Below are 23,985 nucleotides of genomic sequence, written 5' to 3' on the forward strand. Positions count from 1 at the left end.
GGGGTAGTGGGAGGTGTCCCTGCCCTCCCTGTCCAGGCACTGGATGATCCTTCCCACCCAAACCAGTCCATGATTTTATAAATTTGTGCCTCTCAGCCCAGTTTTGTGTCACTAAAAAAAATTCCAGTGTTGCTGGAGCTGTTGTTTTCCCACCAGGAATCAGCAACTGCTCGAGTTCTGGAGGATGAAATGGACTCTGGTGGCCTTGAAGCTTTGCCAATTAACATACCCAAAACATGAATGTGCCTTCAGAAAGAATCCACTCTTTCCTGTCAGCCAGGTCAGCAGGAAAACACCTGAGTCATTCCCTGGGAGGAGCTGCCTGGGGCAGGGGAGACCTGGAGCTCCTGCCAGGGAATGCTCTGAAGCAGGAGGGACAAATCCAACCTTGAAATTGGATCTGCAGCTCCTCCTTCCCTATGGGACACAGAGATTGTGGGAAACCAGAGAGGTGATACAAGAGGTCTCCTTCCCTTGTTGCAGAGGCTTCCAGGATGTTCATTCCCCTGGTGGAAAAGCTGATTTTTAATTCTGAGTGAAAAATCTCTTTTCCAGTGTCTTTTCCTTGTTCCCTGCCCTGCTCCTGGAGCTGTGCTGGTGCCACCACAGCCACAATCCTGCCCTGCTCCTTCCCAGCAGTGCTGGAACACACTCCAGGCTCATCAGGGGCTGATTTCCAGCAGAGTCAGTGGGAAAAGCCCCTGAAACAGCTGCAGATCCCAAATGTTCTCCTGCAGGCTGCAAGGGTGACTGGGGCTGAGCCTTGTCCCAGCATTTCCTTGGAATGGGGCTCATGGTGGGTACATCCCAACCTCCACACAGACTTCCTGAATGGGAAGAAGCTGAATTCAGGCTGCTGTACTTGATTTATTGATTGTTTTTACAGAAAAAGTGGAAAACCACAAAGAAGAGAAGTCAGAGCCAGGGCTGTCCCGAAGCCATTACAACGTGATCCCACCAGGCATTTGCTGATAATTTCCTTGGTAATTAACATTTCCAAACATCCCAGTCCTATATTGTGGGAGTTTTATCAGCAAAGAGGGACAAACAGCCAGAGCTGTGCATGAACTGGGGCTGGATTTTACTCCTGGAGTTGCCAGCAAACCCAGCAACGCAGAGCAAAGTTGGGAGAGAGGAGAAGGAAAGAATTCCATGGCACAAGAGAGTGAAACAAGTGAATTTCCTGGAGGACAATGCCTGTGCTCTGCTCAGGAATGCTCAAGAACCAGGGATCCAGGATCAAGGGATCCACAGCCAGCTCAGAACTCACTTAATTTAAGTCTTGCTAAAATCTGGATCCTGCTGGAGCAGCTGCCCCCCAGGACCCACTTCCCACCAGCTTTTCCCAACACCCATTCCCAGGAGCACAGCCTCAATCCCCAGCCACCTTCCAGCCAAATGAGCCCCTTGGCATCTCCCCACGTGGGAAAGAGCTGATCCTGTGCAGGCCAGGGGTGCCTCCAGTGAAAGCTGAACCGTGAGGAGTCATCTCAGACGTTGGGAAGAAGGAGTGGAGAGGTTCTGGCAGGATGGAGCTCCCTGTTAGTGAACTGTCCGTTCCTTCTGCCGCTGGTAATCTGGGAGGGAGGGACAAGGAGAGCATGGCCAGGGGGAGTCACCCAAAATGTTCAGGAAAACACACATCCCCACGTGGAGGCAGTGTTGGAGACCCTCTGGCTTTAAAAGTGCACCCCCACCAGTCACTTCAGTGATTTTAGGGCATTCAGAACAAAATGCTTTTTTTGAAATTTAAAACCCCCTCTTCCCCTACTCCTTTTTCTTTTTCCTCTTAATGGCCGCTTTCCATTCTATGAAGAATCCTTGTTTGGTTTGACTTCTCTCTTTTTTATCCCTTAAATCTTGAAACTTTATAGGTGCAGAAGCAGAATCTGGGTGTTAACCCAGTCCTTCACTTCACTCACAATTCAAACATCCTTAGGGAGGGATATCCACCATTTGCACTTGTGCCAGACCTCATTCCTGTGTCATTCAAGGATAATCAGCTGAAAGTCATGAGCTTTAAATTAACTTTTCCATTCCCAGCCATCCCACCTTCCTGCTCTCCGAGTTCTCCTACATGGAAAGCCAAGCCTCATTATCCTGATGTGGTGCCTGATCCCAAATCAACAATCAGTGACATTGGGCTGCTAAAGAGGGCTGGAATGGGCAGGGATTGATGGCATTTGCTTCCCAAGGAGTCTCCCAGGACTGGGCACGTACTGTAGGGGAAGTACCGGACACGCATCGTGATCTCCCGCGCCGTCTTCAGGATCTCCACGGCCTGGAAAACGAGCACAGAGCATTCCCTGGGTTCTGTGCTGGGCTCAGAGGCTGCAGGGAGGTGGATTCCCCATCCCAGCGCTCACCTTGCTGTGCTCAATGTCCTGGAAATCCACATCGTTCACTGAGAGCACCTGGTCCCCTTCCTGCAGCCCGGCCCTGTGAGCATCCGAGTCGGGAATCACCTGGGAAGGGAGAGCAGGGATGGCAGCAGGGAATGTCCCACAGCTCCCCTCCCACACTGCCCTGGGAGCAATTCCAGGGGCTGGGAGGAGAGCAGGGAGAGGTGCAGGACGTTCTGAGGCAGCAGAGCCTCCCTGGGGCTCAGCTGCTCCCACCGGCACAGGCAGGATCCGGGCAGGAACGGCACAAGGACGGACACACCTTGGAGATGAAGATTCCCAACTGCGAGGCTTTTCCTCCCCGGATGTTGAAGCCCAGCTGCGGGAAAAGCCAGCAGGGAAATGCAGTCACCAGGACCCTTTCCTTGGCCCAGTTCTCTTTCCATTCCCCAGGACTCTTCTCCCTGTCCAGGGCCCTTCCAGTTCTCCAGGACTGTTCTCCCGGCCCTGCCTCCCGCAGGGACCCAAGGCGTGGGTGCTGCCTTGGATCAGCCAGGCAGCAGCGCCAGGTCCTCTCCTCATTCCTGCCACCGGGAACACCTCAGGGGACCCCGCTCCCATCCTCCATCAGCTCCACATCCCAAGATACCACATAGGGAACAACCCCTCCCCTATCCCACCACCCTGGCATCTGCCACCCTGCCCGACCCACGTCTGTCACAGCAGTTCCCTGTGCCAGGACGCTGCCGGTCGGGAATATCGCGATCCCAGCGTCTTTTTTGTCGGGAAACGCTCCGGGAACGCGACACCTCGCCCAGGAACGCCGGGCCGGCGCCGCCCGCCTCACCTGCGCCCCGGGCGGCTTCTTGAGGACGATGGTGCGGGGCAGGAACTGCGTGAGCTCGTTGTTGTAGTCGGGGTGATAAACGCGCTGCGGGGGACGCGCGGCGGCTCAGCCGGGGCCGGGCCGGGCTCCCCCGCCCGACGGGGCCCCGCGGCCGCCGCTGCCCCTCCCGGGCCGTGTCCCCGCTCCCCCCGCCCCGGGCTGACCTCGTGCGGCGGCACCCAGGCGGGCGGGCTCTCGTAGGGCGGCAGGAAAACCACCGGGAAGTCGTCGTAGGGCACCCGGCCCTCCATGCTGCCGCTCCGCCGCGCCCGGGACGCGCCCCGAGAGCGACGCACCGCGCTGCGATTGGCCGAGACCCGCCCCCCGCCCCGCCCCCTGCCTGACGCACCCGCACGCGATTGGCTCCGCCCCGCCCCTCCCGCGGTCCCATCCCTACCCTCGGTTGGCTCCGCCCCTTAGTGACGCACCGCTCTGCGATTGGCCGGATCCCCGCCCCTCGGTGACGCACCCGCATGCGATTGGCTGCGGAGCCGCCCCTCTCGTGGTTCCTGTCTGTGATTGGCTGGGGCGGCGCGCGGCCCGGTTTGAACGGCGGCCGTTGCGGTGCCGCCATTGGAACGGGCAGCGGCGGTTCCAGGTCAGTCCCGCGGCCGCCCCGCGACACCGGGCAGGGCCAGGCCGGGCCCGCTCCGCCCCCGCTCCAGCCCCGCTCCCGGCCCGGGGCCTCCGCTCCATCCCAGTGCCCCGGCAGGCCCGCTGTACCCCCCCGCCCCCTCCTCCCCAGAGCCCCGCTGAGGCCGCTTCCCGCCCGCTCCACCCTCAGGCCGGGCAGGGCCGCGGCCAGCCCCGCTCCGTGCCCCGGCCCGCTGACGGCGCTCGTGTCCCGCAGGCTGGTTATGATGCGAGAGGACGAGAAGGGCATCCCGGTGCGCGTGGCGCTGCGCTGCCGGCCGCTGGTGCCCAAGGAGACCAGCGAGGGCTGCCAGACGTGCCTGTCCTTCGTGCCCGGCGAGCCTCAGGTGAGCCGCGGGGCCATCCCGGGGGTCCCGCAGTTACCGGGAGCCGCTACCAGCGCTGCCCCGTCCCTCTCGCCCGCAGGTCGTGGTGGGCAATGACAAAGCCTTCACCTACGACTACGTGTTCGACCCGTCCGTGGAGCAGGAGGAGGTTTTCAACACCGCGGTGTCGCCTCTGGTCCGTGGCATCTTCAAAGGTTTGTCCCGGGTTTTGCCCGTTTGGAACCCGTTCCTCGCCTCAGAACTGCTCTGAGGCAGTTTTCATGGAATGCCAGAGGGGTTTGGGTCGGAAGGACCTTAAAGCCCATCCAGTGCTACCCCTGCCATGTGCAGGGACATCTTCCCCTGTCCAGCCTGGCCTTGGATGCTTCCAGGGATCCAGGGGCAGCCACAGCTTCTCTGGGCCTCCCCCCCTCACAGGGAACAATTCCTTCCCAATATTACTCTGGCAGTGGGAAGCTATTCCCCTTGTCCTGTGACTCCGAGCCATTATAAAAAGTCCCTCTCCCTCCTTAAGAATAACACAATGAATTGATAAACATCCTGTTCCAGGATGCTGCAGTGGAGCTGGGATGGCAGAGAATTTGTGCTGTGTTACTGTTTAGCTCTAATAAAACATCCAATCTTAAAAAAGAGCTGAAATAATCATTTTCTCTGTGCTTTATGAAGTTTTCATTGCCCTTTTTTTCCCTTCAATATTCCTGACTGTGATGTATGCTTAAAGCTGGTGTAAGCTGATGATTTTCTGCAAGGGTGGTTTTCAGAAATGCAGCTTTCAGTCTCCACATGACTCACCCGTGTGTCCTTTGTCCCCTCAGGGTACAATGCCACTGTCTTGGCCTATGGACAGACGGGGTCAGGGAAAACCTATTCCATGGGAGGCACCTACACTGCCAACCAGGAGCATGAGCCCAGCGTGGGGGTCATCCCCAGGGTCATCAAGCTGCTCTTTGAGGAGAAACAGCAAAGGCACGATTGGGACTTCGTCCTCAAAGTTTCTTATTTGGAGGTAAAAGTTTGGTTTTTATCAAGTCAGGAATAAAGGGAGCTTTGAGGTCACCTCCTTCCGGTAACAGATATTGATTAAATCAACCCCTAAGACTCCAGGAGGTTTTGTTAGTTCTTTGTCTTTCCCTGAAGGTGAAATGAATAAAATGTGATGCTGAATTAGCCCTAATTTCAGCCTGACTGCTCCTTTCTTTGGCTGCTAACTCTGATCTGCTTCTCTGCTGCCTCCAGATTTACAACGAGGACATCCTGGACCTGCTGTGCCCCTCCCGAGAGCGCTCCCCCATCAGCATCCGGGAGGACCCCAAGGAAGGCATCAAGGTCTGCAGGGCTGGGGCTGAAGGAGGGGCCCATGTGGGAGTTTCTGCCATCCCCAAAGCACTGGGATGGGGATCATCCATGAGGTGGGAGCAGCACACAGAGATCCAGGGGGTTGGGTGCTCAGGGAAAGCACAGCTTGCCAAGGAGCACATCCAGTCCCTCCTGCTCATCCCTTGGGAGCTGCCTCTGCAATACTTTATTCACACAAATCCCCTCCCCATCAGCCCCTTCCTGTGGCTGGCACAGCTCTCAGCTCCCAGCTTGGCCTGGGATATTCATGGATTTGTCCCTGGAGCCCTGAGGAGCTCTGGCTCCATCCCAGAGCCCAGCTGGATCTGGAGCAGACAGAGGAAACCTGGGGGGTGTTTAGGAACAGCATCAGGATGTGATTCCATGTTCCTGAAGTGAAATATTCACAACCAGTTTTTCCTGGGAGTTTCCATTCCAGCCCCCTGGGAATGGGCTGGCACAGCCTGAGGTGCAGGGAGATTTTTCTGATCCCAGGTGGGATGAAGAGGAAGCAGAGGATAAACAATATTTCCTTCCTGGCTACAGATTGTGGGGTTGACAGAAAGAAATGTCACCTGTGCCCAAGAGACTGTGTCCTGCCTGGAGCAGGGGAACAACTGCAGAACTGTGGGATCCACGGCCATGAATTCCCAGTCCTCCAGATCCCATGCCATCTTCACCATCTTCATTGATCAGAAGAAGAAAAATGACAAGTGAGTGTCACTGTGCAGCTGATGAGAGTTACTTTCCCAAATTTTCCTCATCTGGTCCTGAGCTGTGTTTCTCAAGGCACTTGAGGTTTTGGCTCCCTGAATTTTCAGCTCCTGGGCTGCTCCTTTTCCACCTGGGAGAGTAAAACAGTTTCTTTCTGCCCTAGGAATTGCAGTTTTCACTGCAAGTTACACCTGGTAGACCTTGCTGGCTCTGAGAGACAAAAGAAGACCAAGGCTGAGGGAGACAGACTCAAAGAAGGTCTCTGGGCTGGGATTGGTGGAGTTTGGATTTCTTCTCACTTGGGAGTTAATAAAAGAGCAAAGCACTTCTTTAACCCTTTAATCTGCTTTTTTTAACCTTGTTAAATTTTTAATAAGGGCAGGAAATGAGGAGTTTGGAGCTGTTGAGGTGGCTGTGCTCACTGTGAGCTTTGTCTGCAGGAATCAACATCAACAGAGGCCTCCTGTGCCTGGGGAATGTCATCAGTGCTCTGGGAGAGGAGAATAAAAAGGGAGGCTTTGTCCCCTACAGAGACTCCAAGCTGACCAGGCTGCTGCAAGGTGAGAGAAAATGATGACAAAGCCTAAACTTACAGGTGCTTTTTAAATAACAAAACAGGAGAAATCCCCCAGCTCAGAGCTGCTGCTGCAAAGGGATTTGTTTGTTTAATTTCTCACTGAAGCCAGGCCTTTCCTGGACTCTTATTTTAGGTTGCAAATGCAGTGAGATGAGCTCATAACAAGTCCTGCTCTCCTGCACTTTGTGTGACAGGAGGAAACAAGACAAAACCAGGGCTTATTTTTGGTGGGGAGTGTCAGGATCATTAGCTTGTCAGTGACCCCAAGAAGAGTTGGAAAGTCTCTTTTCCCAGCCTGGCACTTGAAGAAGGAGTCAGGGCTCTTCATTTCTTGGTCTCAAGATTGTTTATTTTATCTTATCTGTAAAAAATTTTTCTCCTGCCCTGCCAAGGTCAGCTCAGCAAGACAGTCTGAGGCACTCTGCCTGCCCCCAAGGTGATGTCATCTTTTATACTACAAACTACATATATCATATTTACTCTTAATTCCCAATATCCATCACCTGTGTTAGACAGTGCACTTCTACTCTGAACCAATCCCAAAGTGCCAACATCACAGCAGAAAATGGAGAACATGAAGAAGAAAGAAGGATGAGATACACTCTGATTCCTTCATCTTGTCTTCATAACCCCTATACCAAAAATCCTAAAATCTATATTTTCACCCTGTGAACACTCCATTCTCACACCATGCAAACTTGTGTGGCTCTCATGTCCTCATACACAGGTGACACTTTGTTAGAAGGATCAAAATCAAGCCACCAGGTGTTCTGGGCAACATGCCAGGGTCCCCAAGCCCCTGAGAGGGTTCTGGGCAACTCTGGACATCCAGAGGATGGTCTGAGTTCCCACATTTTCCCCTTCTGTTTGCACCAAAAACACCTCTTTTGCAACTGAGTTCCCACAGGGGACAAGGAAGAGAAGTCTGGGAGCAGAGATTTATTATTGTACCTTAATTATAGCAACTCCCTGGGTGATGTCACAGCCAGAATGAAGCTCCAGCTGTCTGTGCCTTCCCTGGGATTTGTTTTCTTAGTCTGAATATCTGATCTTTATTTTTCTATAGCTGGGATTTGTCTTTCAATGCATTTTATTTAAGTTACCCTTTAATTTGGGCACAGCTTTAGTAATGAAATTACTGGGATTTTGATGGTAATTACATAATTTGCTGCAAAAGCTCTTCAGTATTTTCCATGTCTGAAAGTACCTAATTAAAACCTGGATTAGGCTGGATGTGGAGCCCCTTTTTTTAATGATCAGTAGCTTTAAGAGCCAATTTGTATAAAGCCAAAGGATGAAGTTCCATGCAGCTTTGTGATCCGTTCTTAGCCAATAATTCCTTAAATTGGAGAAAATTCTGGATATTCATGGAGGTCTTGTTATTAGGGAGGGGCAAACCTGAAAGAACCAGGCCAGAAATGGCATAAAGAAATTATTTATTAGGGCAACAACTGGGGCTTCTGGGGTGAAACCTTTGATTTCAAACCCCGACTTTGGCTTTTAAAAACCCACTTTAAAACAGATCTGAGTGTGCAGAGGAGAAAGTAATGAGTGGCACCAAAATCGAGCTGTTTAATCTGCATTTTGGGGGTGCACTCATGGCATTTCACTGTCCTTGTTGCTCTGACAGCTTTGACATTGTTTCTTCTCCTTCCCAGACTCCCTGGGTGGGAACAGCCACACTCTGATGATTGCCTGTGTGAGCCCAGCTGATTCCAACCTGGAGGAGACCCTGAACACTCTGCGTTATGCTGACAGGGCCAGGAAGATCAAAAACAAACCCATTGTCAACGTGGACCCCCAGGCAGCTGAGCTGCACCAGCTGAAGCAGCAGGTACTGGGGGAACCCCTCAGCAAACCCCAAAGGAAGGCACAACCTCACAAAAAATGCAAAACGTCCCTCACGTGCATTGCTCTGTCTCTGGAGCTGGTGGGAAGGGGATGTGTGGATATTTCTTGGAGTTTTTCTGCAGCCAGAGAAAAGTGGTGTACACCCAATAAACCATTGCCTGGTGAGCTACAGGCACAGTCAGAAATACAGAGATGGTTTGGTGCCTTCCTGACATCTCCTGCCTGTGCCCACCATGAGGGGAAGGGAAGGATTTTCCCTGGGGTGATCCAGAGGGAAGGGAAGAACCTTTTGGGGAATAAATAACTTGGAGTACTGTAACACCACTTCTCTGCACAGGCAGTACTAAAAGGGGAATTATGGAGCAGGGAAGTCAGGAAGACCAAGGATCCATGGAGCTGTTACATTCACAAGCAATAATTATTTGTCTTTGCAGGTCCAGCAGCTCCAGGTGTTGCTGCTCCAGGCCCATGGAGGGACCCTGCCTGTGGCTCTCAAGTAAGACTTGTTATTTAATGCCCTCTGGATGTGTATTTATCACACTCAGAGAAGTCTCTGGATCTCTTAGCTCTGGGCAGTGCTGTGGAGTGAGGGGGGAACAAATTGGTTGCTTTTCCCCCTCTTTTTGGCATCCTTACTGGAATTCCATGGGATATTTAGTTCTGTAGCAAACACCTCATGATTGCAAAAATCTGTTGCAGGAAGGGAAAGAGGAAGCAGGAAACACCTCCTGAATTAATTCCTGTCTCTGAGACCCAGCCATCCCTGCTCTCCTCACCACTCTATCCCTAAATGGGGGGCTGTTCTACCTCCATTATCCTTAAAACACAAAATCTGGGACAGAGTTGGGCTGTGCAGGTGCTGTGTTCTGGGCATGTTCCAAACCCAAGGACATGGAGTTCACAACCTCTGGAGGTTTTTCCTGCATTCTGGAAGTGTCCAAGGCTTGGTCTGTGGAAGGTGTCCCTGCCCATGGCAGGGGTGGGGCTGGATGAGCTTTAAGATCCTTCCCTCCCAAGCCATTCTGGAGTATTTCTTTTAAATTATTTAGGGAATCATAATAATAATTTTGGAGGTAACTTCAATGCTGTATCAAAGCCCAAACTCACACCCACTGCTCCCTTGTTGTTGCAGTGGTTTGGCCCCCTCAGAGAGCCTCCAATCCCTGATGGAGAAGAACCAATCCCTGCAAGAGGAGATCCAGAAGCTGAGCCAGGGGCTGAGTGAGGCTGCTGGGCAAACAGCACAGATGCTGGAGAGGATCATCCTGGTAAGTTCAGTTATCCCAGGAGAGCTCTAAATTGCTGGGAGTGAATCAACAGCAGCTCCAGTATTTATGACATATTGAGAATCTCTCTTAAATGTTCCTTTCATGTTGATTCCAAACCAGTCAGAACCAAAAACGTGCCTGAATCTGTTGGTCCTTAGTTTCCTTTTGGAAAAAGGAGACCTGAATCTTTCAGCATTTTTAAGACTTAAAATATTTTGTTTTAATATTTTAAATAGCACTTGCACACTTGTGCTCTCCCTTTCCCACCCTGCTTTTTTCCTATTGCCTGAAGTGTCCATCCCAGAAAAAATGCTGTGAAACCCAGACTGGTGGCCCTGACCATGAAAGACCTTTCAGTGCATTGATTTTCACGCTGCCAATCTTTTACTGAAAATTTTCAGCTGATTTCTGGCTTCTTATCTTCTACAATTCTGATTTCTCTAGACAGAGCAAGAAAATGAGAAGATGTATGCAAAACTAGAGCAGCTCCAGCACCACGCTGTGTAAGTGTCCCCACACCCTTCTCCTGGGATAATGTCCTTGGGAATTCAGTGTTTTCAGTGGCATAAACTGGATCCAACCAGCTGGAGTTTGCTCATCCAGAATCAATTCAGAGGTTGAGTGGGGAAAGTTGTTCTTCCCTGGCACAAACTCAGCATGGACTTGTTCCCCTGTTTCCAGGTGCAAGTTGGATCTGCAGAAGATGGTGGAGACCGTGGAAGATGAAGAGTTCAAGGAAAATGTGGAGGTGATCAGGAACCTGCAGCAGGTGCTGGCTGAGCTGCAGGTAAGGCTGAACCCAGGGAGTTGTGACAACAATCCCAGGAAATCTGGGATTCCACTCCCAACAGCTTCCCTCAAGGAGCCCAGCAATTAAAATGTGAAATGACTCTTGAGATCCACTTCAGAATGTCCTGTTGTGCTGTAATGCTGCAGAAAGGCCACTTGTGCTGCTCCTAGGGTGAAGGGAAGGAGGAGTTTACATGGAATAACCTGACACAGGAGCTTGGCATGGACTTACAGTCCCTAAATTAGATGGAGTGTTCCAAACTTGGTGATTTTTATGAACAATGTAAATTGCAGAGGTCTGAGATTGCTAAATAGACACTTCCATGCTTTTGTCTAATGGAGGAATTTCAATTCTCCCTCACTGGACATTCCTCTGTTCTCTCCTCCTCCTCTTACTCTTATCTCAGTGCTGGAGTTCAGGGAAGATTTCAAGGAATGTTTTTTCCAACTAGACATGGAGGAGCTTCCCCACATTCCTTGAGGAGGAGGATGATGGTCTCCTTTTTCCAGAGAGGTTCTGGCAGAAGAGAATCACATTGTGCTTTGCCATAATGTGCCAACAGACTCTTATTGCCTTCATTTTATTTCATATTTCTCTTTTCACCCAAATTTTCTCTTTCTCTGTCCACCAGAGTGAAAGCGCTGCCGCCTCAGAAGCTGCTGCAGAGCTGCCAAACTCTGAACAGGATTCTCCAGGTGTAAGTGAGGGGCTCAGCAGTGCACACCTCACTGGGGCATGGTTTTATCTCCTCATCACTTTTATGTGCTCCCTGTTGTCATCATATTTCAAAAGTCCCTTACCTTCCTGGTGATTTCTTGTGGACAGCTCTCCACAGCACTGACTCCTTCTGCAGATTGTTCCTTCTTTCTCAGGGCTCCTCTACCCAAGGCTTTCCCTTGCTGTCCAACCCACCCCTTTTATCCCAGTTATCTTCATTAGTCACAGCTGCAGCCCATTAAAGGCAAGGCTGTTCTTCTTTGGTAATTAGAACAACTGGGACTTACCAGGGCAAGGCCACCTATAGCTCCCTCCTGCTCATTTTCTAACCCAAATGCTTGATAAATCATCACCCTTGTCTGTGCTCTTTCAAACTCAATGTGTTCACAGTCAAGAACCTGTTCTCATTTCTGAATATCTAATTTTTTTTACATAAAAATGAATCCAAAGTGCTCTGTGGAAATAATAATTCAGGAGCTTTGGATTGGCCTCTCCTCATGGCTGTGTCTCCTGCAGGGAGCAGAAGTGGCCCAGGAATCCAAGAGACCCTCAGACTTCAGCACCCAACACGCCCTGCGCCAGGCACAGCTCTCCAGGGAGCTGCTGGAGCTCAACAAAGCCCTGACTCTGAAAGAGGCCCTAGCCAAAAAGATGTCTCAAAATGATACTCAGCTGGGGCCCATTCAGTCCCAGTACGAGGTAAGGCTGAAATCCTCCTTGGTCAGTTTGTTTTCCCCAATTCCTGCTGGAGAGGGAAGGGAGGAGATGTGTCCTCAGGAGCCTGTTCTGATCTGGGTTTATTCCATGAGCTGGGTCCCTGCTCCCTTGGACAGTTTTACCTGCTGTGCTGGGATCTCCCATGTCTGAAATTATTCAGTCAGGATGTGGCCCCAGTGACTTTGTGCCCACCAAAGCTCCAGAGTGTGCTGAGCCAGCCCCTGTGACCCTCACACTGCTCTGGGATGAGGTGGTTTAGCAGCCTGCTGTGAAGGAATTGGGTTTTTCAAGGTTCCTCAATCTTAAAGCTTTGTCTCAGGGTCTCTTTCCAAGGTTTTTATTTGGAGATTTATTCTTCTTGTCCTTTCTAGACCAATATCAGGGATCTGGAATTGGAGGTCAGCAACTTGCAGAAGGAAAAGGAGGAGCTGATCCTTGCTCTGCAAATGGCAAAGAAAGACATCAACCAGGCCAAGTAAGACAGCTCTGGGGGCTGTCAATGTGTCTGAAAATCCAATATCTTGCACTTCCATCATCTGTAAAAGCTCTTTTTTGGTGTAAAAGTGTCCCTTTAATGTGCCAGGAGCTGCAGAGAAGCCTCCTGTGGGCTTTCAGCAGCAGCAGAGGTGACAGAGGTGACTTTTGGATTTGTTGTTGTTCCTCTCCAGGCTGAGCGAGCGGCGCCGGAAAAGGCTCCAGGAGCTGGAAGCACAAATTACTGAGCTCAAGAAGAAGCTGAATGAGCAATCCAAGCTCTTGAAGCTGAAGGAATCCACAGAGCACACAGTGACCAAACTGAACCAGGAGATCAGGGTAACCAACAGGCACCTCTGACTTGAGCCAGTGTGGGCAAAGCAGCTCCCTGACAGGAATCCCAGAAAGCCCTGACAGGAATCTCAAACAGGAATCCACTTTCTGTTTAGTCAGACTGAAAATAGCAGTTTTTGGCAAGATTCCTGTGGCCACATGACTACAATAGGCAGGTGGCTATTGAGATTTGGAAGGAAAATAAGTCCAAAGTATCTTCTGGCATTTCTAATTTATTGCCTCAGTCAAATAATTTGATTTCTCTAAATTGTGCCTGTGTTGGTTTTCGTCTTATGCGTTGCCATCATATTTCAAAAGTCCCATACCTTCTTGGTGATTTCTTGTGGGCAGCCTCTTCACAGCACTGACTTCTGCAGATTCCTCTCCCTCCTCAAGGTCTTCTTGCAGAGGGCTTTCCCTGACTGACCAGCCCACCCCTTTTATCCCAGTTATCTTCATTAATCACAGCTGCAGCCCAGTTAGAACAGCTGGGACTTATCAGGACAAGGCCACCTATACAATACATATCTTTTACTTATGACTCAAAGACCACCTATATTTCCCCCTTTTAATTAAAGAAACATGTTTAAATAGACATATTTACATATTCTGCTTAGGACTAACAATTATACAAATATTTAAGTACAATATCGTATATTTTACTTATGACTCAAAGGCCACCTATACTTATGCCAGAAAAAACCTTGTATTTTAGCATTTTGAGAGTGTCCTGAGTGGGAGCACAGCAAGATTTCCCACCTGCCACTCCCCACACCTGGCAGGCACAGGGGGGAATGGAGGTTGAAGCTCTTTAGGATGTAAATCCTGGATAATTCTTCCAGCCCCTGGTGTTTTTCAGGAAATGAAGCAGCAAAGGGTACAGCTGATGCGTCAGATGAAAGAGGACACTGAGAAATTCAGGCAGTGGAAGCAGCAGAAGGACAAGGAGGTGATCCAGCTGAAGGAAAAGGTGAGCAAACAAGCCCCTCACTCTGTTCCACCCTCCAAAGGGATGCCTGAAGGTTTCTTTAACTGGGAAGTATCTTAGGGGAGCTGGGAATGCTTTGAAGAGAAGCTTGGCTTGTGTGGCTGCCACTTTTCACCACTTGACTTGTTTGTGGCTGGAGATCTTCAAGCTCTTGCCACAGCTGTGACTCTGCTCTAAAGCTGAAAGCAAAATTAGTCAATATTTGAAGGATTTACAGTTGGGGAGTTTGGCCTCAGCATGGGAGGTTTTTAAACTTCCAAAGACATATGGATGGATAGTGCAGGTCAATAAAATCCAGCTGCTGAGTGCAATGGCAGCAAACACCTGGAGTGTCACAGCAGTTCCTGCCCCTCACTGCCCTGGGGTGCTCAGGCTGGAATTTTGGGGCTACAACCTTTCCTTTGTCATGGAAAATGTGACTTTGGCAGCTGTTTCTCCTTGCAGGACCGTAAGAGACAATATGAGCTCCTCAAGCTGGAGAGGGATTTCCAGAAGCAGGCCAACGTCCTCCGGCGCAAAACAGAGGAGGTGAGGAGCCAACATCTCCTGGACATCCCAACCAATCCCTAAAGTCTGCCAAGTGGGGCTGGAGGAAGGATCAGGATACATAGAAACCTCTGAAAGGAAGTTTAGAGACTGGGGGAAAAAAATTCTCACTGTAGAGAAATCCCCATTTCTGCTTTGGAGGGATCCCAGTTAAATTTGCTTCTTAAAGACCAGGTGGCTCTGAGTGGCCAGGTGGCAAATCCATATGGATGGCCAAGGTTGGAAGTGGGGAATTAATTTGGGTGGTGGATCTGCAAGGTTGCAGTTCAGAATCCTTTCAGGATGGCTTTGTAAAAGAAATTCATCTTCAACCTCTCATTTTGGGTGTTTTCTTCTATCTTCAGGCACAGGAGGAGCTTTTCTTTTAAAGAAGGAATGGCAGCAAAGGAAATAAATTAAGAGCAGGAATCCTTGAGTTAAACCAGGATAACTTGAGATTTATTAACCTTGTGCTGTCACTGTCCCAGTGTTTGCCCTGGGCCGGGAATCCCTGGTGTTTCCAGCTGTAGCAGATGATTTGCAGTCCCTGTTCAGCTCCTTGTGGAATCTTTTCCAGGCAGCAGCTGCCAACAAACGCCTCAAGGATGCTCTGCAGAGGCAGAAGGAGGTGGCAGATAAACGGAAGGAGACCCAAAATCGGGGCATGGAAGGAATTGCTACACGAGTTAAGGTGGGTAACAGCATTTTTGCATTCCTACACTGGGCAAACTGGGATTTGGGGTGGGTGCTGCTGGCCTTGGTGGCTGCAGCACAGCAGGAGGACCAAGGAATTGCAATGGGATTATTCAGAAGGGTTCAGTGCTGGAGCTGAGCTCAGCCACTGGCTTTTGGGGGTTGTTTTTCCAGAGCTGGCTTGCAAACGAAGTCGAGGTTCTTGTCAGCACTGAGGAAGCTCGAAGACACCTGGCAGACCTGCTGGAGGACAGGAAAATCCTTGCAAAAGAGCTCCTTCAGCTGAAGGAGAAGAAAGATGCTGGAGAAAACCCCCCTCCAAAGCTGCGGGTAAGAGGGAAATTCCTCTTCTCCCACCCCACTCCTCTGGCTGTTCTGCAATACTGGATTCATTCTTCTCTCTCCTACTTGGCCTGTTCCCTCAGAAGGTGGGGATGGATCCCATCCTTTCTGGGAGAAAGGGTTAATGTTTTTATCCTCTGACCTGTCAGGCAGAAGTGGTGCTGAAGGAACTTGTTACTTTAAGGAATTTGGGAAAATTTTTTTCCCTGAAAAGGCAGTCAGGCTTTGGAACAGGCTGCTCAGGGAAAATGGTGGAATCACCATCTCTGGAGGTATCCAAAAACCATCTGGATGTGGCACCTGGGCACATGGGTGACCCATCAATGTTGGGTGAATGGTTGGACTCAACGCTCTGGGAGAGCTCTTCCAACCTCAAGGATTCTGAGGGATGTGAGTGGCTCACTCCCCTTAGCACAGGCTTTTGGGGAGGAACAATGGAACTGAAGCTGTGGGGAGATGCCTGGAGGCTTTCCTGGCTGGAGTATCTGTAAAAGTGTGATTTCCTCCCCTGTTGCTGCCCTGCATCCCTGTGTGCTGTGCTTGCAGAGGCGCACGTACTGCCTGGCTGAGCTGCAGGCTCTGGACACGGATGTCTCTGTCTCCAAGCAGATTGAGAGCCTGCAAACAGAGATGGAGCTCAGGTAAGGCACTGCCCCAGTGCTCATCCACACACACTGACACTGCAAGGATGAGGGAAAGCCTTTTCACCCAGTACAAGAGAACTTGCATTGCTGTGCTTCCTTAACCAGCACCCTAACCCATCTAATTAGTTTTAGAGCCACTGCCAATCAAATTGGGGTGAAAATCCAGATGCTGAAAATCTTTTTCCAAAACTCCAAGTTTCAAGATCATCTTTACAGTCTGATTCATACTGATGGACAAAACTTTTTCTTCTGCATCTGTGGTCTTTAATCATATTTACACTGGGTGTCAGCAAGGAAAGCCTTCCAATGCTACCTGGAGCACCTTTGGTGTTTGGTGGAATGGGTGGCCAAGCTCTGTCTCCACAGATGAAAAACATCCCCCTTGGTAAATTGTAACTGAAAACAGAACTGAGGTATAATTACACCAAGAATCCACATCTTTATACACAGGGTGATAGGGAGTGACATCTGAAGTTTTGTCTTTGTTTTGTTCAAGCCCAAAAATGCCAAATTTGATGCAAAAATCCATTTTTACAGAACCAAGAATTTCCTGTTCTTGGGGTTCAAAGGATGTTTCAGGAAGGAAATTTGGTCCCAACACCCCATCCATCAGAGGGATTTATAACAAATGGTGGAAGATGTGGAGGAATGGTTTTTGGCCAAGTATCTACTGGCAAACAGACCAAACAAGTTGAAAATGGCTTTTCAGGGGGTGAAACCCCCAAACCCCTTTCAGTGGGTTTTCCTGGCTGGAATTTTTCCAGAATGTGGGGAAAATACTCAGGCACTTAGACTGGGTGTTTGGAGCTGTTAGTGATCACCTCTGGGGGAAAAACTCCACTTTTATTTGGGAATGTGGAGTGGAGGCAGAACTCTCCAGGGAAGCAATGCAGGCTCCAGGTGCTCCACTGAGCAGCAAAAATCTCAATTTATACTGTTTTATTTAATAAAAATAAAAATTTCTGGAAACAGTCACATTAGCCCAGAAACCAGCCCTGGTTTTTTTCCTGTGTTGTAACCCCAAATCCATGGATTCTTCCCCAGGAGTGCCCAGATAGCAGATCTGCAGCAGAAACTCCTGGATGCAGACAATGGAGATCGGGCCAAGCAGCACTGGGACAGCATTGCCACCCTCCTGGAGGCCAAGTGTGCTCTGAAGTATCTCCTGGCAGAGGTAAACCCTGGGCTTTCCTCTTTTATCCCTGAAAACAAAGGCTGTAACTCTGCTTAGCCACAAATAACAGGAAGTGACCAAAGGAGTTTGAGTGGAACCTTCTTGTAATGGATGAGGTTTGTTCCCTTCTCAAGTTTGGATTAAAGTAACCTGTATGGGGGAGTGAAATCTGAAAAGCAGGGAATAGAGGGATGGAATAGATGAGGGTCTGGATGCTTGCATAGGAAAGGGAAAAAAGGCAAATTTCAAAAGTGGAAGAGAAGAAAAAGTATCTAAAATACTTCCTGAACAAGCAGGAAAGCAGTGGAATTGGCATTGAGATGGAAAAAAGAAAAATCGGAGTATTGTGGGATCTGGGAAAGAGCAACTGAAGGACAAAATAACCTCTTGTTCCCTGGTGCTTGGAAATCAAAGGAGAAGGGTGAAAAGGAAAATATTCCAAGTGCTGCAGGAAGGGAGGTGAATTCAGAACAGTGAACAAGACCCTCAGCTCCCTGGTTTGCACTTCGGAAGAAGTGTCTGCCTCTGAATCTCTCCTGGCTTCCTTGGTGCTGAGGGCTGGTGCAGTTCCTGGAGTGGCTGGAAGTTACAGGGATGTTTCTCCTCCACACTGCAGCCCCTGTCCCAGCAGGGAATCCCTGTCCCAAGCCATGCCTTGCTCTTGTTTTCCAGCTGGTCTCCTCCAAAGTGCGGGAGAGCAAACTGCAGAGCGGCCTGCAGCAGAGCCAGGCCAGCTGCTCTGATGTGCAGAAGATGCTCATGGAAGAGAGAAACCACATGGCAGAGGTGGAGGCAGAGCTCCAAAATCAGATTTTGGTGCAGGAACAGCAACACCAGGAAAAGGTGAATCACAGCTCATGGAAATTTGGAGTCTGATCTCCAGGTCTGCTCAGAGAGAAGGGCAAAGGGGGATGTGCTGAATATCAGCTCAAATTCTGTTGGATTTTTGCAGATGGTTCATTCAAAGCCAACAAAATCTCTGTATTTATCCTGAGTAAATTGGTTTATTCAGTAACTTTCCTCCTGCTTTAAATGAGGAGGTTACACCTGAGCACAAAATCACTTTTCAAATAGATCAGGGTGGAACTGTGCTGGAAGTGGCAGGAAATTTCCCTGAGCCTGGACTTTGATGCCAAGTGCTCCTTTCAGGAATTCACCCCTGTTTATTCCCTGTTTATTTTTAGATTCTGTACCTGCTCAGCCAATTCCAGCAGAAAGAAGCAGCAGAGAAGAGGTTGGAAGATTCCCTGAACGAGCAGGAGAAACAACTGCAGGAGCGACTGCAGTTCCAGGTGCAGGGGCTGGGGAGGCTGGGATCCTTTGGGATTAGGAGAAGGATTGTGTGGAATTAGGAGAAAGATTCTCTGTTCCCTTTGCAGAAGCCTGCATGGGGTGGTTGCTGTGCAGGCTGGAATAACCCTGGCGGATTTTCTCTTCTTTATCTCCAATGAAACAAATTTCCTCTTGTCCTGCAAACAGGAGGAAGAGCTGAAAAAGATGAGGGAGATCTGTGAGAAGAACCAGGAACTCCTCCGGGAAAACGACACTCTGAAACAGGTAGAGCCTTGTACAGACACCGGAGCCTTGTGGCAGCTGGGTTTGATGATTGTGCAGAGCTAATTCTTGTCCCTTTTGACAGAAACTGCTGCTCCTCCAAGTTGCCAGTGGCCAGAAGATCCAGCACATCCAGCAAAGGCCACCTGAGTCTCCAGACTCTTCTTTTGATTATGTTCCACCCAAAGTAAGAGGCTGCACAGATTGTGTTGCACCTGAATTCTTTGCCAGAGTTAATCTTGGCTATTGATAACGTGGTCTTCATTCTCCTAAGCTGCTTTTGCCAGGCACTTGTTCTACTAATTGAAATTCTGCTCATTTAATTCAGTCCTTTCTAGAAGACTCAAATACCTTGTTTGATTAAAAATACCTTTTTTGATTAAAAAAAAAAGGCAAACAAACCCCCAAACCTCATTGTAGTTCTGACTCTGTATCCTCCTTCACAATCCAGATTGTTTTTCTGTAGCATTCCCAGTCTTTAAATTATGGAGCAAGGCATTTGTTTCACAGCCAACTTTGCTGCTTTGCATGGAGCCAAATCTTAGTGCTGGGAGGAAGAAATTATTAAAAACTCTTTGGGCAGGAGTGTGACACTTGTTTTTTGTCATGTGATGTGTCAATAACTCAGACTTCCAACGATTTGTCATCAATAGTTTAAATTGATTGAATTTTCAATCCTGATGATTAGATCTTTTTTTCCCTCCCTCACTCCACAACCTTCTTGTCCATGAGGGCCTCGAAAACCCTAACAAAGCAATATTAAACTGTAATCGTTATTAATATTATTCATGAAATAGAGCTGGGTTTTGGTGGCCTAACCCCTGGTGCTCCTGTGTTGCAGCCCAAGTGCCGCCGGCAGACAACGGCCAAGCCCCGAGCGCCCAGCCCTGAGGTGGATGTGGAGGATCTGCTCTCTGACCCTGGGGAGCTGGAGGATTCTGACTGGCTTCCTGGGAAAGCAGGCAGAGGAACCAGGAAAAACCTCATGGGGGTAAGATCCAGCTACCCTTGATCCAGTGTCTTTTAGGGAAGCACTTGGTGTGGGCAAGGTTTGGGCATGGAGCTGTGGTGTCCCCACTGCTCTCTAAGTGGCAGGAATGGGTTATTTGGGTGCCTGGGGATATTTGGGACATTGCCACAGACACAGCAAAGGTTGTCTGCAGTCAGAAAGACCTTTCTGGACAGGTTTTCCCTGTTCAAATCACCTTCTCCCATGTTCTGTCCTGCTGCCTGTGTCTGAGCTGGCCTCTGCTTTAGGAACAGCCCCAACAGCAGCCAGATCCATCCAGGGAGCCAATTTTAGGGAAAAGAAAACCCAAAAAAAAAAGGATGGCCTGTTGTGGATCCCTGTTTCCTTTGGGAACCTGCAGCTTGCAGTCCTGACAGAGCCTCAGCTTCCATCTGTCTGTGTCAGTCTGGAGCTTCAGCCTGTGGCTCAGAAAATTCCTGAGGCTTTTGGGGTGGGGACTCCCTCTTTTTGTGGAAGTGTGGCCCAGAAACTGGGATCCACTGGCATAACCTCAAGTCAGGTAACTGAAGGTACTTCTCCTGTAGATCCTGAAGATGGATCTGCAGGTAGAAGGATTTTATTCTGGATATTAGGAGGAAAATTATTCTGGGATGTAGCGAAATGTGACAAGGGGCAACTTGGGAGTGTCCCTGTCCTTGAGATGCCACAGCTGGCAGGACCTGGAGCATTCCAGGAGCATCCTGGCCATTGGATCCCCCTTCCCTCCCTGACAGTGCTCGTGCAAGGGCCGCTGTGGGAACAGGCAGTGTGGCTGCAGGAGGCAGAAGTTGGGATGCACCGACGGCTGCAGCTGCGCCGCAGCCACGTGCAGGAACAGGGAGCGGGGCCTGGTGAGTGCTGCTGCCTCTGGGGGGCACAGGGGCTGCGTGTGGGCAGGGGCAAAGCTGGAGGAAGGGATAATTCCCACACAAGCATAGTTTGTCCAGGCAGAGCAAGTGCACTTTGCTGAAACTCTGTCAAATGTCACTAATTAGTGCCTCTCTGGTAACTGAGGAAAATTTTCCACTGCAGGACCAGACTCTGCCTATCAGGACAGAATTTTGGAGATTCACAGCAAAGATTTTCGTGTTCCCACTTCTCTTCCTCAAATCTAAGGATAAAAAGTTTCCATTTTCCTTTTTGACTAAATAAATTAAAGTTTTGTCTTTGGCTTCAGACAACACCAAACCCTGACTCATTCCCAGATTTCTTTTTAAGAATGGAAGGGATGGTTTGGGGGAGGGGGTTGTAGCAGCAGGAAGGTCCATGAGAAACTGATGTTCCTAGTGGGAATTTTGAGATGTGGAGCAGGGACATCCCATAGTGCTCTAATTATTAGTGAGTGCCTAGTCTGAGCTGCAGCATCCTGTGCTGTGGAAAACTTCCCAGCTGGAGAGCAGGGGGCTGTGGTGGGAAGGGAAGGGAAGGGATGGATGTTCTGTAAGAGCTTCACCCTCTGCTGCCCCTCAGGAGACCACAACATGTGAGGAGCACAAAAGGGACTCGGAGGGGTCCTTGAAGCTGGAAGACCCCACGGAGGTGAAAGCAGAAGAGACCTTCTTCCAGCCCGTGTGTGTCACTCCAACCAACAAGGTATTCCCAGGGCAGAGCAGAGCTGCTGAGTGAGGGTCTTGGAGGAAAATCACCCCAGAGGAGAAGCTGCTGCTGGAAAACTCTGCACAGCTCCAGGCAGCTCGTGTGGAAGCTGAGAGTGTGCTGAATTCCTCAGTTCCCACACTGAAATGATGCCATGAGCTTGCCACGTTTTCCTGCAGCACCTTCAGCAAGGAGAGAGGGGAAGTGAGGAGCTTGCAGGATAAAATCCTGTCTGTCCACGTTCAAAGTGACCTCTCTGACCTGGCACATCTCATTTCACCTCAGCTAAACAAATTCCCTTATCCCATGGGAGCCCACTATTCCAGCTGCTGTCTCTTCCTCCTGCATCTTGGTATTTTGACAAAAATTTTGTCTTTTTCCTGACTTGAGTAAAAAAAGCAACTCTTGAATTTGGCCTGGCACTTGGTGTCCTGCTGCCTCTGGTGGGTCACCCCAGCTGTGACTAACTCCAAAGATTGTCCCTTGCTTTCCCCCAGGTCCTGCAGGACCTCACAGAGCAGGAGGTGCTCCTGAAGATTCCCAGCACTGCTGCCTCCCTGCTCGGGAGGGATGAGGAGTCCCAGGAGAACCAGAACCCCTTTGGGAGGAGGAAGAAGAGGATGCTGAGCAGCAACATCAGCTTCTTCTCAGGCTGCACCCCCATCAAGGAGTAGTTTACCTGTCCTGGAGCTTTTCCCATCCCTTTAGGCCACATTCCTGGTGATTTTTGAGGGAGTTGGATTCTCCTGCTGGAGCAGCAGCTCCTGCCCTCAGCAAGGGAGCCAAACTTCTTTCTTTGTTATGTCTCTGTAAATATTTGTGTGTTGGGGCCAGGTGGGGGTTAAGAATTTTTCCTCTGAAATTCCTGGAGTGAATGGAGGTGATTTTGCAGGTGGGTGTTCCCAGCTCCCTCCCTCCTGCTGAGCTGTGAACGCTGGGTACGGTTTCACCTGCAATCCTGAGAGAGCTTTGTCTCTGCATTGGAGCTCTGCTCCTGCCTCTTCCCATGAGCCTGAAGGAACTTGTGCAGCTGCCCTGGGGGAGCCATGGAGTGGGAAGGCCCTGGCTGAAGTCTTAGCCTGAGCAGTTCAGAGCTGCTGGTTTTTCTGGCCCCTTTAGCTGCTGGACTGTGTTTATTCAATGAACTTAGAAACCTGACGTATGTGAATAATGTAGGAATTTTAACTCTGGGTTGTGATTTCAATAAAGGAGTTACTAAATAAACCTGACTTGGAATTATTGTGCACAACACCCCCCAGCGTCCCCTGGGCTCTCTGCACTTACATTTGGTTTTAAAACGAGTCCAGGAGTTGCTGTCACTGGGACCTGCTCAGGTCTTTTATCCAGACACCCCAAACAAGTTCTTGCTGCTTTTCCATGCCCTCAGCCCAAGTTATGAGTGTCAGCAGGAAGAGAAGGTGATAAATGTAAATTTAGTTAAATTTATTTTTCCTCTTTTGCCAATGGGTATGACCCAGCCCTTCCCTGAGACATGTACAGGGATGTGGGATTTGGGCAGCAGTTTCCTCTTCATTTACCTGTTGGATGATGCTCTGCCAACTTACAGACTCCCAGGATGGTTTGGGTTGGAAGAAGCCTTAAGGATCATCCACTTCCACCATCCCAGGCTGCTCCAAGCCCTGTCCAAACTGGCCTTGGACACTTCCAGGAATGGGACAGACCCAGCTTCTCTGGACATTCTCTGCTGGGGCTTTACTATCACAGGGAAAAATTCCTTCCCAAAATCCCCCTTACTTTCTGCTTTCCAAGTCTATGAATGCCCTGAGAGCTGTAAAATATTTCCAAGTGATTTAAATGAACTTGGAAGTTCTGAGGGCTTAGCCCTAACAGAAGATTGTCCCAATAATATTATGTAATAATATTATATATTATATATATATAATATATTTTGTATAACAATATTATATATTATTATATAAAATATATATGTTTTACATTATATAGCACAGGATTATGTCATTTATTTTAGAATGTGTACTTAATTCATGAAATACAATTTATATATGAAGTGTTTGTATGCATAATTAACTACTCTGTATTCGCTCTACACTATATTCTATATATTTTATGTATGTGTGCACACATACATATATACATTAATATATAAATATCTATGTATGTGGATAGACAAATGTATATATATTAAAAAGTGTCTGGGAGAGTTTTGAGTGTACAAGGCAATTACATGTGTGTGTATATGATAAATATATAACATATATACACATATATGTGAAACACACATATATATATGTATATATATAAACAATATATATATATGTGTGTGTGTATATAAAGTAATATAAAAGTACATTAAAAATATGGAAAACATATAGAAAAATATATATAAAAGCCCCTGCCCCCTCCCCTAGGCGTGCACAAGACACCAAGACCAGGTTACAAACACTCTGCACTTTATTTCTACACTCCCAAGGCCCAAACGGGGCCTTCCTGCCCA

General features: G+C 49.2%; 2 protein-coding genes across 2 annotated transcripts; one reads left to right on the top strand and one right to left on the bottom strand.

Annotated features, from left to right (window-relative positions):
- Positions 1–860: 860 nt before the first annotated feature.
- Positions 861–3,527, bottom strand: PDZD11 (PDZ domain containing 11). Its single transcript, XM_054289743.1, has 6 exons — positions 3,393–3,527; positions 3,190–3,273; positions 2,665–2,721; positions 2,367–2,465; positions 2,221–2,281; positions 861–1,577 (listed from the first exon to the last, which is right to left on the bottom strand). Exons 1-6 carry the CDS (start codon positions 3,477–3,479, stop codon positions 1,543–1,545), a joined length of 423 nt encoding a protein of 140 aa, XP_054145718.1. The 5' UTR covers positions 3,480–3,527; the 3' UTR covers positions 861–1,542.
- Positions 3,528–4,085: 558 nt separating this feature from the next.
- KIF4A (kinesin family member 4A) lies at positions 4,086–22,611 on the top strand. Its single transcript, XM_054289660.1, has 30 exons — positions 4,086–4,208; positions 4,288–4,402; positions 5,024–5,214; positions 5,445–5,534; positions 6,090–6,256; positions 6,421–6,515; positions 6,698–6,817; positions 8,493–8,668; positions 9,120–9,181; positions 9,818–9,953; positions 10,398–10,456; positions 10,635–10,740; positions 11,375–11,440; positions 11,977–12,159; positions 12,549–12,652; positions 12,846–12,990; positions 13,844–13,954; positions 14,417–14,500; positions 15,075–15,188; positions 15,365–15,520; positions 16,079–16,173; positions 17,221–17,350; positions 18,023–18,193; positions 18,535–18,642; positions 18,830–18,907; positions 18,990–19,091; positions 19,746–19,895; positions 20,648–20,764; positions 21,384–21,506; positions 22,007–22,611. Exons 1-30 carry the CDS (start codon positions 4,086–4,088, stop codon positions 22,181–22,183), a joined length of 3,654 nt encoding a protein of 1,217 aa, XP_054145635.1. The 3' UTR covers positions 22,184–22,611.
- Positions 22,612–23,985: the final 1,374 nt, after the last annotated feature.

The sequence above is a fragment of the Melozone crissalis genome, unplaced genomic scaffold (genome assembly GCF_028551555.1).
Source record: "Melozone crissalis strain CALT ecotype California unplaced genomic scaffold, PUWL_Pcris_2 ptg000068l_1, whole genome shotgun sequence".
Taxonomy (NCBI): Eukaryota; Metazoa; Chordata; class Aves; order Passeriformes; family Passerellidae; genus Melozone; species Melozone crissalis.